The sequence below is a fragment of the Engystomops pustulosus genome, chromosome 4 (assembly GCF_040894005.1).
Source record: "Engystomops pustulosus chromosome 4, aEngPut4.maternal, whole genome shotgun sequence".
NCBI lineage: Eukaryota > Metazoa > Chordata > Amphibia > Anura > Leptodactylidae > Engystomops > Engystomops pustulosus.
The window spans coordinates 77,597,557-77,612,514 of NC_092414.1; the positions used below are offsets into that span (position 1 = coordinate 77,597,557).

The window sequence follows — 14,958 nt, forward strand, 5'->3', positions numbered from 1 at the left end:
AAGCAAATAGAAAGACAGCTAGGGCAAAGCTGGGCGAGTGTGCTTACATGAGTACATAGGTAGATCACCACACTGAGAAGCCGGAACTGATCTGATTTAGCTCTTGTCAAACTGCCTGTTATATTTAAATACAAACCTCAGAATCATTAGGATAAGGTCAAATTCTGCTGATTTATAAACTGTTATAAACGGATTATTCTAAGATTTTTTTTATTATATAAATATAACATCATTTAAACAAAAACACAGAAAAATTATTGTTTTGGTGAATGTATTCACATAAGCGTTGCAATGCCTGGAGAATCCAGCAGAGGTCTCTCCATACATAAAAGTTAGAATTATATGAACTGCTGTAAATTATAGGCCACAGACAGCACCTACTGTGTGTGCAACAGTGACAAACATCAAAGCAATCCTCAAGAGGCAGTTCCTGCATAACATGTCCCCAGCCAGTTGTAAATTTAGTACACATATTCTCCAGGTAGACCCATAAGTTTTCTTAGAATGTGGCGCATACAGACGTGCTTTAATGTCAGGCACAAAGGTTTGACATGTAACCTTAGAAGAGTAGGAAGGCTTTCGTCTCATTTGCTCCATCTCTGTGGTATCTAAGGTCAGCAAACAGGTGCGGATCACAGATGAAACAGCAGATCCTATCGCCTTCATACTGGAGCTGTCACTGATGATCCACAGCTTCAAAATGGGCAATTCTGTAAAGAAAGGGAAGGTTGTCATTGGCAATGAGAGTCAGGTGAAAAGCTTGCATCTCAACAAGCCAGGTAAGATGACACGTTTTTTTTCTGGGGAATTTTTTAGCATGATTACATTGTGTCAGTAAGTGAAATGTTTTCTATGATCAGATTGTATGCCGGTGCCTTTAAAGCTGCTATTGTATTTACAATAAAGAAAAATACATTTTCGACTACTTGTGATTATTGTAAAAAGCTTTTCCCATTATTATGTTACCTCTATTGTTTACTGTCATCCAAAACTACTTGTTAACATTGAAATCTTTGAGAACTTTGTACTCCCAGAACTGCTAAGGGGGCACAATCTGGTTGGTGTAGAAGGGCTGTTCCACCTACATATCCATGAAACATGATGGCAATTGTAGAATATTGTACAAACTGATGTTTCTTGTCCATCCATCAGCCTTTGCTATATTTGTTGTTGGATTGTATCTGTCTTACATTGCTCATATTACAATTGTTGTAGATTGCTCTCTAGCGATCTGAGAACTTACACGTTTTCTTTAAATTGTAGTTGTTTTGGGGCACTAAATAATTTGAATCCATTGTAACCTCATTTAAACTAAAGTTCACGTTGCTTTGACATGGTGACACAGCAGTTTGTGACATAAGGCTAATGGATACGTTCATGCTTCTTGCACATTCTGCTATAGGGAATTAAACCTATACAATACATAAATGCCCTCTGGGGTTTTGCACTTGTTTGACTCATTGTAATTTACCTGACATCCCTTACTTGCCAATTTGGAAAGCCTAAATTAAAGTCTTCATAGTTCATGTAGTTCACATAGACTCAGCATACAGTGCCACAGACACAACCATTCTGTGACATATACAATTGGCTTGAAGATCCAACCAAAAATCAATGACATTTAATCAGTATAACACCTGCAAAAGAGAAATCCATGCACTGGTTGGCAGTCTCGTAGCACCTCTCTGCAGTACAGCTCAGTATACTATACTACTGTGGAGAGAATTTATCAACAAGTTGTCTTTTTACTTGTGCTACTTTGTGCAATTTATTTTTTGCATTATCATCTTTGCCCACTATCGGCCGCCCGCCAGATGGTAGCCCTTACCTCAGGGCCCGAACTCGGTGGCACCCGATGCAGCCACGATATTTACTTACACTAGTTATACCCTATAACAGTATGTTGATATACTGATTTTTATCACTGTGCTTCTGCTGTGGTAAATGTGCATGAAAAAACTTAAAAGGTAACTAGCTATTCAGTAAACTTCAGAAATCAGTAATACACTGTTACTGAACATTATGTAAATGTAAAATCCTTTACCCGTAACATGCAATTACAGCCGGTGGGTAGTAACCTAGCTGCTGTGACATCTGTCCATTATTCTAGCAAAATAGAATTTAGCAGAAATTTAAGAGTGAAAAAGCATAATTATTAAGGAAGGATTCTCATTATTCTGATATATTACATAGGTGCATATATTTCTTGTATTAATGCCTACTATTGACTTATGCAAAGTTTGTTAAAGATTTATCTTTTACATGTGCTATTTACAATGGGTTAAAGGGGTTGTCCGATTCTTAATAAAATTCTGGAGTGTTGCTGGGGAGGGATTTAAAAAAAACCTGTACTCACCTACCTGGGGAGTTGAGTACAGGTTTGTTTTTTTAAAAATCCCTGCCAGCCCGGCTCCTAAATTTTAAAAACAATCGGACAACCCCTTTAATGAATTTGTCCTGAAAAAAGAAAGCATCCATACAGCCTCTTGCTGTGCTTAAGCATTGGAAATGAGTATTTTATCAGTGTGGTCATATAAAATAAGCTGCAGTCAGGGGGCGTAACTACAGCGGTAGAAGCCATAGCAGCTGCTATGGGGCCCACAGTGTGAGAGTGCCCCGGGGACAGATCAGTGTATAAGTGTAAATGTATATATCGGTGCATAAATGTGTGCATATAAGTGTATAAATTCTTTGTTCAAGTGTATAAATGTGTGAGTATACAAATATATAAATTTTCTGAGGGGGTATGGGGCCCCATTCAGAAGTCTGCTAGTTACACCCCTGGGTGCAGTAGTCACTTTAAATAAAAAACGGATATATATATGCAACATCCCCCACCGAGGCCTAGCCTTTTCTTGGGGCCTAGAGGCAGCCGGGGCCCAGAATACCGGAGCGGCTGGCGGTTGTGGCCTAGGCACGCTAGTGTCACGGTGCTTGGTATGGGGACCAGAGGGCTGTCCCACAGCCTGGCAGGTCTCCAGCGGGTGGTGTGTGCAAGAAATTAAATGAGGGAGAGGCTGTGGTACTGGTTCTCCCTGGGGCAGCCCTTAGAGTCTGTTGTATGTGTCCCTGATAGATTGATGGGGTGCCCTTGATGGTGATACAGCCATAGCAGGGACCAGACAAAGGCAATGTTGTGCATAAAAGTTGCTTACAGTTCTTTATTCAATCCAACCGCAGCAACAGGCCAACGATTCTGTACAAAGGCAGATTACTGGAGTGATCTTGGAGAGGGAACCAGCCTGGATGCAGGTGCAGGCTGAAATGTAGCTGTGTCCAATGCTGGAAGCTGCAGCTTTGTCCTGGCTGTCCTGTGTCACTCTGTGTGTAGTTGCTGAGGCCTAGGAGGCCTGTGGACAGAGCATGTGCTTCTCAGTCAGAAGCTGGATGCTAAGAGAGCTAACTCCTCCCCTGACTAAGGGTGTAGTTAATCCCTAGTCAGGTGGTCTCCTCCTCCAATCACACTCCAGGTCACAATTAAGTGCATTGAGACATATCATTGGATGATAACAATAAACAATATTTAACCCTTGCCTATCCAGGCAGAATCTACCGCTGCACAATTACCTAAGTATATGTGTAGTGTCCTGCAGAGGAGCTGATCAGGGGAACACACATATTAGGGGCTTATTCGCAACAACTCCTCGGCCTTGCATTGGCAGGGATGTTGCATATACAAATGCAAACATTTCTCCAAAGGGAATCTACAAGCAGCTTTGTCCATGTAAAACTACAGAAAGTGTTAGCTCTTTGTGTAATCCAAGCAGCATTATGAGAAATGGAACCTGTTACAAGCTTTTATTCAAACAATACCCTAAGGTAGGGTATGAAATATCCTTTCTAGCTTTCTAATTGCCTTCTAACTTGCATGCAAATGTCATTGTACAGATGAGAAGGGCCCCTGGGTCTTTGTACTTGACTTTTATTATCTTTGTTAATTTTGAATGGATTATGATTTCTATTTAATTCTATTAATTTCTATTTATATATCATGTAGTATTTTAAAGGGCAGCGTGCAGTCCTTGGGACATATTAAGATATCTTTGTTGTTTTTTTACTTTGTGACTATAATATTCTAATATACATTGATGTAATGATTCAAAGTTTGTATAGTTTTTGTGTATCTGCTCTTATCCTTGGTTCTAAACCACAATTGTTGTGATGTAGAGCCCAAGATAGGGGCATCTGAAGTAGCACTCCCCCTATAGCAGTGATGGCGAACCTTTTAGTGGCCGTGTGCCGAAACTGCAACCCAAAACCCCCCTTATTTATTGCCAGGTGCCAACCAAAAGCAAAAACTTATTGCTCCCTGTTCTTCAACAACTTCCGATCATATTGGCCTCCAGAGGACAAAACGGAAAATTTGGATCATTTTAGCTTCTTTCCAGTGTCCCTCTGTACACAGAGAATTGTGGGGCCAGCAGGAGGTCCTCCAAAGATATTTCAGCCCTGTATACTCATTCCCCCTCTTCCTACAGTCCCAAGTAACAAAGTAACAAGTAAGTATCAATTTAATATATGACTGAAAGCAGCATCTTTTAAGTTGCAGGAAGATTCTTTGAGTCCTGTCTGGTGTGCTGGGTTGATGGCCCGGGTGCCCACACAAAGGGCTCTGAGTGCCGTGCCATAGGTTCGCCACCACTGCCCTATAGCCTCTAAAAGTGAATCATCCCATGTAAAAAGTGACTTTTAGCATTTTCTTATGTTTTTTTGACATAAGAGGGAATGTTAGAAAAGAAAATTTCATACCTTACATTAGGGTGCTTCTAGATGGATGGTGTACATTCCCTTTAATATCTTTATTTTACTTCATGTGATGTGACAGTGTGTGGAAGGTTGAGTAACCCACAATTCCTGAATATTAATACCTTCTTTCTTCTACAATCAGCCATAGGAGATCAAGATGTCCACAAACCAGTAATCAGATCCTACAAAGTAGAGGAAAAGGAAGAGAGTGAATGGGAAAATAACAAAGAAAATACCTATTTGGGGACTGAATTGAAGCAATACATCACCATTTGTGAAGTTGTCATCTTTAGCAAGACCACTTGTGAAAATTGTTCCAAAGTAATGATTTCTTTTTTTTGCTATGTAGTCAGTTCCTTGGTTGTTGAGATAGATCTCTTAAACATAGATTTGCAAGTGCTCTCTACCTTGGTAAGACTTGGTAAGAGTTGTAGCTATCGGGGAGGAGGGGCAGGTGGAGCAATGGCTCAGGTGCCCAGGGACTTTCACTGACCTACTGAGGAGCTTTTAGCTCTGTCTGTGTCCCTAGGACACAGTGATGTATGCAGGGACTAGTGCTGCCCTTCTGTGCTCTCTATTGTAATACATATGTGCCGGCTCCTGACACACATGTATTACTATTGACCTTTCAGGACCTGTGAGATGAGTCACCTGAGGGGAGACCAAATTCATGTGTGAGGTAAGTAGTATGTGTTTTCTCTGTGTATGTGTCTGCCTGTCTGGGTTTGCGCCGTTTCTGTCTACGCCTTTGTAATTCATTCACTCTTTGGACACAGATCAGTACTACTACCCCTATACTGTATATATAGGTACACTAAGTACTACTCCTTTTTTGTATATATGGGCACAGATCAGTATAATTACTCATATCCTGTATATATAGGCATAGCTTAGTAATACTACACCTATCCTGTATATATGGGCACAGCTCATTACTAATACTCCTAGTGGTTGGGGCCAGCCACACCCGAGTGAATTGCGGCAGAATGCATTTTTGTCATTCATACCCAGTGGCCCCATTGCATTCATTTTTATTATCCAGCGTGCCTCTTTTCTCAGCAGAATTTTGTGTCGATCTCCACCATTTGGGGGAATGGGTACATGTTCTAAGCCTCCAAATTTTAACCCCTTAAGGACGCAGGGTTTTTCCGCTCATTTCTCGCTCTCCAACTTCAAAAATCCATATCTTTTTCATTTTTACGTGTACAGACCTGTGTGAGGGCTTATTTTGTGCGTAACAAATTTTACTTTCCCGTAATGTTATTTATTTTAACATGCCGTGTACTGCGAAGCTGAAAAAAAATTCCAAATGTGGAAAAATTGCGGGCATTTTGGGACACGGCTATACCTAATATGTGATTTTTAGTGTTTATTATGTTTCATATCAGTTCTAGGGAAAGGGGGTGATTTGAATTTTTAATATTTTATATATATATATTTTTTTTTTAAACTTTTTTTTTCTTTTTTTTCCACTATTTCTTAGACCATCTAGGGTATATTAACCCTAGATGGTCAGATCGCTCCTACCATATACTGCAATAATTCTGTATTGCAATATATGGCATTTTTGCAGGTCATTCATTACAATGAGCCACTGGCTCATTGTAACGAATCTGCAGAAGCCATGTAGCCTCGTGTCAAAAGAAGACCCAAGGCTACCATGGCAACCGATCGCCGGCCCCCGATGACGTTTGGGGGCGCGGCGACCCTAAAAAAGATGGCGGAGCCCGCGCGCAATGCCGGCGGCGATGACAGAGTTATTGGCCGCAATCGGTGCAAGCACCGACCGCAGTTATTAGCGGTGGGGGTTTTCTGCAAAATGCAAAAACCCCCACCTTTGTATGAAGAGGACTCAGCCTGTGAGCCCTCTTCAAACACTCCTTATACCTCTGCGCCGTAGAGCTACGGCGCAGAGCGTTAAGGGGTTAACAATCGATATATCGCCTTTATGTACCTTTTTCATGTGTTCTATGAGCCTTGGGCTCCTTTCCCACTTTTAACTGAATAACAATGCTCGCTGAACCTAATATATAAGGGTTGGATAGTTTCTCCTATGTAGAAAAAGCCACATGGGCAAGAAATTACATTGTACAAATTACAAATTGTGATCTACACGTGAAAAACTAACATAATTTCACTTCTAACCCTCCAAAATTCATATGTTTCATTTTCATATTTTGATGGCTTACATTGGCCACAATGAAAATTTCCTATTCTATTCAACCAAGCATTCTATTCAACCAATAGAAGTTTTCAGGAGGCAGTCGACTTCTTACTACCTTATCCTTTACACTTTTGCTCCTTCTGAAAGATATTATGGGAGGACTTTTTGTTAACTCTTTCAGTACAGGGTCTTAGAGCATGTACCAATTTTTCTTTATTACTGACTTAAAGAACTCCTTGCTAATACCTCAATCCCGTCCAGTATATTAAAGATTTTTTTATTGCTGAACAAAAGTTATAAAAAGTCATATTGTGTAGTATGCTGAGCATACTTTTAACTCTGTTGGAGTTGGGGAGTCCATTAGATGATCATAATCAGTGACTGACAGATATCTCTGTATATGTACTTAGAGTCACTTAAAGGACTACCCACTGGATTCCTATGTATAGAAAAATCATGCTCCCCTGCAGAATGGACTTTAGTGATTTTAGTGTGACAGATTCAGTCAAGCAGTACATGATGGTATTAAAAAATACATTCCTTCAGTGAATATTTATAGGTCACACCTCTGTTTGGCAGCTTCTGTCATGATCTTTGGTTATTTACATGTATTGGAGAAAATAGGGCAGCGCACGCTATAAATGAAAAAAGCATGATTGAGGCTACTGTCCCCTACCTGGAGACCTAGGATTATGCATTTCTTTTTTTTATTTATAACAGAAGAGCTTAAAGGAAATCTAAAATGTGTTTTTATGCATTGTGAACCAAACATACCTTGAGAATTCTGTAGCTACACTGATGCAGAAACATATCTTGTTTAATCCCTGAACTGAGTGGATTTGCTCAAAGAACAATTATAAAATTCAGGACCTTGGGAAAGCTGGGTGCAGACTGGCTGCCATAAAAGAGCTGCCTAAACTGTCCAGACAGGACTAATCAACCTGAACTGGATGATTCATAGCAGCTGGGGGATGGTACCGCACTTGATTACTTCTGCCTGTCAGGGACAACAGTGAATACAGTGTTCTCAGCTTATGCTAGGCAGGACAAGGCTAGATAATTAGGGTAAGGGAAGAGTGGGGGCAGCCATAGGAGCCACAAAGCCTCATTATCATAATTTTATAATTGTATTTTCAGCAAAATCACTAAGTTCAGGGGTTAAATAAGATAAATAAGCCATTTTTTCAATTTATTTTACAGACAAACATTTTAAACATTCCCCTTCTCAAAATCTCAAACCGACCCTCCCTACAAATCTCAGGGCATCAGCAGTATATGACATTACATTCAAGTAAGAACTTGCAGAGTCAGTAAGATTAGCAGTGGAGATGTTGCGGATAAATAGGGTTACAAGGGCATTTAGGGGATTACAACACAGAAATGCAGGGCAGGTTTCACCATCATCTACCCATGGACCCTACACCCTCTTTGGGATCTTGGTTGTTGCGGTGATACATAAGACGATACATGACTACTTGTGTAGCAATGTGTAAGATTCACCATAAATATCCCTATCAAGGGTCAGACTGGGGTGCTGGGGGCCCACTAGAGGAATTGATTCTGGGGGCCCACTCTACTGCTACCTAGAAATATTTCCTATTTCAAAGGAGTTCACAGTGGCTGCACTATTAATTTTTATGCGAGGGCAGATGGGGGTAGATGGAGACCCTGAGCAGTGGTGTGGGGGGCCCACCGGAGGATCCACCGGTCCTTCGATGGGCAAGTCCGACACTGTCCCTATCTATAATAATATCCCTATCTATAATAATCTGAGGATATACATGATTTGGGTCTTGTCCATGCTTTTACATAAATGTAGAATGGCATCTGTTTGTTCATGTTAAAAAATGTGGAAAATATGCAGGATTTTTCCTTACATAAACACCTTGCCCTCAGCTATTCCTGGCACATTTAATTAGCAAGTTGGTTCTTGCTTACACATTTTATAAAAATCAATAATGTTCCTTAAATGAATCAAAACACTGTGTAAGCAGTAATGTGCTGTGAAATGAGACATTAATTCAGCATTAACAGCTCTAGAATAGCTTTTACTGCTAACAAAAATTAAGTTAAAATTGAACAGAATTGTCTCCTGATAGAAAAGCTTCGTACAAAATTGTTCAAAAAGTCAGACAACAGATGGCAGCAGAAACAAAATGGAGTAATTCACTTTGGTCACTAACTTTTAAGCATAAATAAGCAGAAGAGTTGAGTTTCCTGCTGTTCCCTGAATTAATTCTTTTATTGATTAATATATAATTATGTTGTATTGCAGCAATAAATGCATATTAAAAGTATGGTGAAATGCATGAAATGTTGTGTGTCCGTAGTATTCTTAATTCCAAAGCCTGAGAATAGATCTACTATATGCAGTTTGTTACCCTCCTCCTTCTCTATAGCATGTTGTCGGCAGGTAGAATACTATGTACAATCTGTTTAGTTAATCCTGCTCTATAACATGCTTTCTGCAGATAGGACACTATATACATTCTGCTTGGCTCATCATGCTCTAGAATATGGTGCCTGCATAAAGGACACTTTGTATAATCTGCTCCGCTATCCCTGCTCTTTAACATGTTACTTGCAGATAGGACACTATATACATTGTTCTCGGTTCATCATGCTCTAAAATTTGGTGTCTGCAAAAAGGACACTATGGGGGTCATTTACTAAGGCGGGCCCGACGTGTTACCCGAATATTTCCGATTTGCGCCGATTTCCCCTGAATTGCCCCGCGATTTTGGCGCACGCGATCGGGTTGTGGCACATCGGCGCCAGCATGCACGCGACGGAAATCGGGGGGCGGGCCGAGCGGAAACCCGACGGATTTGGAAAAACCGCCACATTTAAAAAAAGAAATGTGTCGCTTGGGACGCGCTCACCTTCACTTAGTCCAGCCCGGTGAACTCCAGCGCGTTCAGATGCTTTTCAGCGCAGCAGCGCCACCTGGTGAACGGCGGAGGAACTACCTTGATGAATCCCGGCCGGACCCGAATCCAGCGCAGAGAACACGCCGCTGGATCGCAAACGGACCGGGTAAGTAAATCTGCCCCAATGTCTTGCTGTTTAAAGCGTAATTGTAAAGTTATAATGATTTTACAAATTTATTATATGTGATTCCCCCTGTAAAAACAAGCAGAACGATGCCTACTTATGGCATTTTCTTTTCTGAAAGTGTTTGACAAAAATCTTTCTCACCAGAGGTGAAGTGGGCGGAGACCAATGTCTTTCTGTCCAAGCCCTCAAGCTGAGGCCAGTTAGCTTGCCCACAGTTCCAATAATGCCTTATGTTCTCTCTCAAAGTAATTTAGCATTAAATCCATTTGGTTTCCCACAAGTAAATCCACTGAACATTGCACAGTTCACATACTGGCTGTATTTGGTGACTTGCCTTGCAGCTTCCTTCACACAGAGGAGCAACAAACATGTAATAAGTGGAAGAAGTAAACTAGTTACATGAAGTCTATAGCCTGTGCTGTCTGACCACTAAGAGTTAATAGCTTATCTGCACAGTGCTGTAACTGCTGATGACAAGGTGGGGGAGGGAGCAGCATGAGGTGCAGAGAGACAGAAAGTTCTTTAGAATCACAGACTGGGATGGAGGGACTGATAGGGAACACAGAGATCTTGTACCTCACTATTTGGTGCAGGAGACATCTGTATCAACAGTTTTGGAACACATCCAGCTCTTCTACGTATACAGAAAGAGCGCACATGACCCCCTCTTCTGTGAGCACGGAGCAGCAGCCCCTCCCCTCCCATGAAACTGCCAGATACGCAAACTAAGACTCCAGGGCTTGGCAACACATGGAGATGACTGGGATAATCTTAGGGGAAATGGCAAGGAAACTGCTACATATAGATAAAGACAAAGATAATATGAAAAGTTGTTTACATCCCAAGAGTTATTGATTTGTAAAAAAAAAAAAAAAAAACTCTTTAACATGTTGTATAATTTGCTCTGCTCCCCCTGCTCTATAACATGCTACCTGCAAAAAGGACACTATGTACAATCTGCTCAGCCCCTCCTGCTCTATAATATGGTGTCTGAAGATAGGACACTATGTATAATCTGTTCTATGGTGTCTGTAAGAGCTGGTCATCTCATCTTGCTCTATAATATGTTGCATGCGGATAGAAAACTATGTTCGGTTCCTCTTGCTTTATACCAGAGGGCATGCAGATAGGATAGTATGTACAACCTGCTCAGTTCCTCCTGCTCTATAACATGCTCCATATTTTCAGTCTCCTTTATGACCAAAGTGAGCTGCACACAGTAAGTGTCACTGGAATGTATCCACAAAAAATCAGTTACTCATCCCCTTACGTGAAGCAAATGGAGAAAGCCAGAAGGCATGCTTTTATGTTTGAACTTTTTTATAACGTACTTTCCTGAGTAAAATGACATGCTTCCCTACTGCTAAACTGTGTAGAAGATATAATGGATTATATCTCTAATGTGCTTGTATGAAAGTAGACTTTCTTTTTAAGCCACAAATTATAGTGGAGCTTTTCCAAAAGATCACACACTGCCCAGATAATTTCTCGATAGATCATCATTTCAATATATATTTAAAGGGAACCTACCACCACAAATTTACCTATAAAGGTAGATTGGGTGGTAGGTGGATCAATGGGACGTGAGGATAGCCCTTTTAAGGGCTAATCCTCACGTCCCCACACTTTTTTGTTAACTTTTATTAGACATATTCAAATTTACTTATGCGGCTACTGGGGCGTGGAGTAGCCGAGCGGGCAGGAAGCACAGGAGGGGGAGATACAAAGATGAAGACCAGACATGGATGGAAGGACAACAACAACAAGAAATAGAATCCCCAGTCATCAACCTTTCAGCATGCATCATTGATAATCATACCATAACTGCTTTAAGCAAGGGCTTAGGTTTCTCTCCCTCTTTCGACTTCAATTTATATAATACCATTTTGGATGTAAATAAATTCATTAGGAATATTACTGTACGCAAACATTTTATGGGAAATAATATAGAGGAGGGGGCCATACCGGTAGGTCCAACAGCTATTACACCCGAGGGGGGAGACATATTTGAAATCGAGAGTGATGCTTGTTTGCAGGGTACATATAATTTTGTGGACCAAAGCAATATTATAATGTTGAAAGCGCTTCAGTGCGAATCCTCAGCCGCCTCTGATGAATTAAATAAACCATTTAAAATTCGTAACCCTTCATTTTACCCGGCAACTTCTAGAAGTGATGTCATGGACACCTTCCAGGAGTTGGTGGAAAGGGAGCTCACTAAACTTAAAATCCAAAGTTCTAAGAGCAGAAAGAAATTTAATCTTACAAGGGCTGAGGCTTTAGCACTGAAAAATTTGGGGGAAAATGACAACCTCATAGTCCGCTCAGCGGACAAGGGGGGGTCCATTGTATTGTTGGACACGACATTGTACAAAACCTTAAATGAAAATATACTAGAGGATGAGACTACATATAGAAGACTACATGGAGATCCTACTAGTGCATTCAAAGCAGGTCTTAGCAGATTATTACAGGAGGGTCTTACTTTGGGGGCCATAGATGAGAATACTGCAAAATATCTTTTGGTTGAACATCCTGTCACCCCGGTTTTCCATTCTCTCCCCAAGGTCCACAAGGGCAAATTTCCCCCACCGATGAGGCCCATTGTGGCTGGTATTGGGGGCCTTGGGGAGAGACTGGGCAACTGGCTGGATTTTTATTTACAGCCATTGGCGAGTGTCTCCCCAACATTCCTCAAAGACACGCAGCATGTTTTGAAGGTGGCGAATGAACTAGAGTGGGAGGAAGCTTGGGGTTGGGCCACATGTGATGTAGTGGCTCTATACCCCTCTATACCGCATGATCAAGCCATTTACTATCTAGCTCTTCATCTGAATGAGTTTAGCACCTATTCAGATGGTTTGAAGGAATTTCTCATCATGACTACAGAATTTCTCTTAAAACATAATTTTTTCATTTTCGATGGGCAATTTTATTTGCAGGTAGGGGGGGCCCCAATGGGGGCCCGTTTTTCCCCCTCCCTGGCAAACATTTATATGACACAATGGGAGCTACTATATTTGTTTTCAGAGAGCAATCCCTTTAGGCACGCTATACAATGGACAGGTCGCTTTATTGACGACCTGATCTTTATTTGGAAGGGGTCCGAATTGTCATTTAATCAGTTTAAAGAGTATATCAATATAAACAATATGAATCTAAGATTCACAGGTTCATTTGATGACACAGAAATACCATTTTTAGACATTGTGTTGAGAGGCAACAAAAAACAAATAGAGACCCTACCGTACCGCAAAAATACAGCGGGCAATACCCTACTGTTAGCCACATCATGCCACCCCAGCCATGTCATTAACAATATCCCTATAGGGGAATTAATTAGAACAAAACGAAATTGCTCTGACATACACAAATTTAATTCAGAAGCAGACAAGGTATGTGATCGATTAAGAGAAAGACAGTACAATCCTGTAATTCTAAAAAAGGCTAGGGATAAAGTGAACAATATACAGAGACAAACTTTGTTAAAACCTAAAACCCAGATGCCTAATTTGGAGGAGGGACCTCAGAGACCCATAACATTTGTTACCACGTATAGCAACCAATTCCATAAAATTAAGAATATTATCAAAAAATATACACCAATATTAGAACAGGATGAGGTAACAGCCAAATGCTTGCAGGGAGGTATTAGATTTAGCACTAAACGGGCCCCTACCATAGGCAACCAAGTCAGTCCCAGCATGTTTAACAGCCACAAATCCAAAGGGGGATTCACATGGTTACAATATCCAGGGAACCATAAATGTGGCCATAAAGTTTGCAAAGTGTGTCCCTTGTTAGACACAACTAATTTTGTGACGTCGTATGTTAACAACACCAGACACAAAGTTGGCACCTATATTAATTGCAATACACCTTATGTAGTCTATGTGATTTGCTGCAATGTGTGCAGACTACAGTACGTAGGATGTACCACTGGCCCCTTAAAAATACGCATTAGGCGCCACTTGTCAGATGTCTCCAACACACAATGTAACATCTCGGCGGTGTCGAAACACTTCCGAGATGTTCATGGAAAGAACATCACGTCTTTCTCCTGGAAAGGTATAGAAAAGGTGCATCGTCCACCCAGGGGTGGTGATCATAGGAGGAAACTCCTGAATAGAGAGGCTTTTTGGATATTCTCGCTGGAAAGCAGGGTGCCCATGGGGCTAAATTCCAGGAGAGATTTGATACTTTGGTACAACTGAGCAAGAAATATGAAACATTTTTCCTCTTCATCTAAACAATAATAAGGCGGTAAATAGATTACAGCATAAAGCTTCACTAGGAGTAACTTTAGTTGATGCCATTTGTTGTTTTACATTCACTGTAGTGAGTTATATTGGGTTGACTAGAACAAGAATATGTAACAGGTCATTTCAGTATTCTGTAACATAGGCCACACCTCCAGATCCCTTAAACCAGGCTTATATGGATTTGTTGGGGATGGGCAGGAAGGAATATACAAGCAGCAGAATGTTTTTTGTCTTATATAAGTTTATTTGGGATAGATCCTGATTGAGTAGGATGCGTTTTTCTTGTTTGTAGTGCCAAAGTTATATTATTGCGGAATGCTCATATTGTGGAATGGAACAATATTTAATATGCTAATAGTTTTTGTACCGCTAACTTGTGCCAAAGGTTAACATCTTAACATTTTATTATTATATGCAATCATTGTTCCCAAATTAAGATATGTCTATAACATTGTTTTTATCAATTGGACTAGGAATGGATCACTCCCCCTTTTATTTTAGGCCATGAACAGGCTCAAGCAGAAATTAGCTGTCTCGGATTAGGTGGTATCACGTGATCCATTCCCCGCCCAACAGGTGTGCTACACAGGGTTTAAATGTTCAGTCTATGTTCTTTGGTGGTGGACCATGATTAAGTCTTAACCAGACGAAACGCGTAGGTCATTTTTTATGTCCATATGCTGCATGTTTTGTGACTTTTTACCCATGAAATAAAACTGTTGAACTACT

At 40.7% G+C, this 14,958-nt stretch overlaps 1 protein-coding gene across 1 annotated transcript in view; it reads left to right on the forward strand.

Moving 5' to 3' along the window:
* Positions 1–543: 543 nt before the first annotated feature.
* TXNRD1 (thioredoxin reductase 1) overlaps positions 544–14,958 on the forward strand; it is a 45,641-nt gene continuing 31,226 nt past the window's right edge. Inside the window, exons 1-2 of the mRNA XM_072146437.1 lie at positions 544–779; positions 4,889–5,067. Of these exons, the coding sequence (XP_072002538.1) occupies positions 683–779; positions 4,889–5,067 (276 nt within the window). The 5' untranslated portion in view covers positions 544–682. The remainder of the gene's footprint in view (positions 780–4,888; positions 5,068–14,958) is intronic.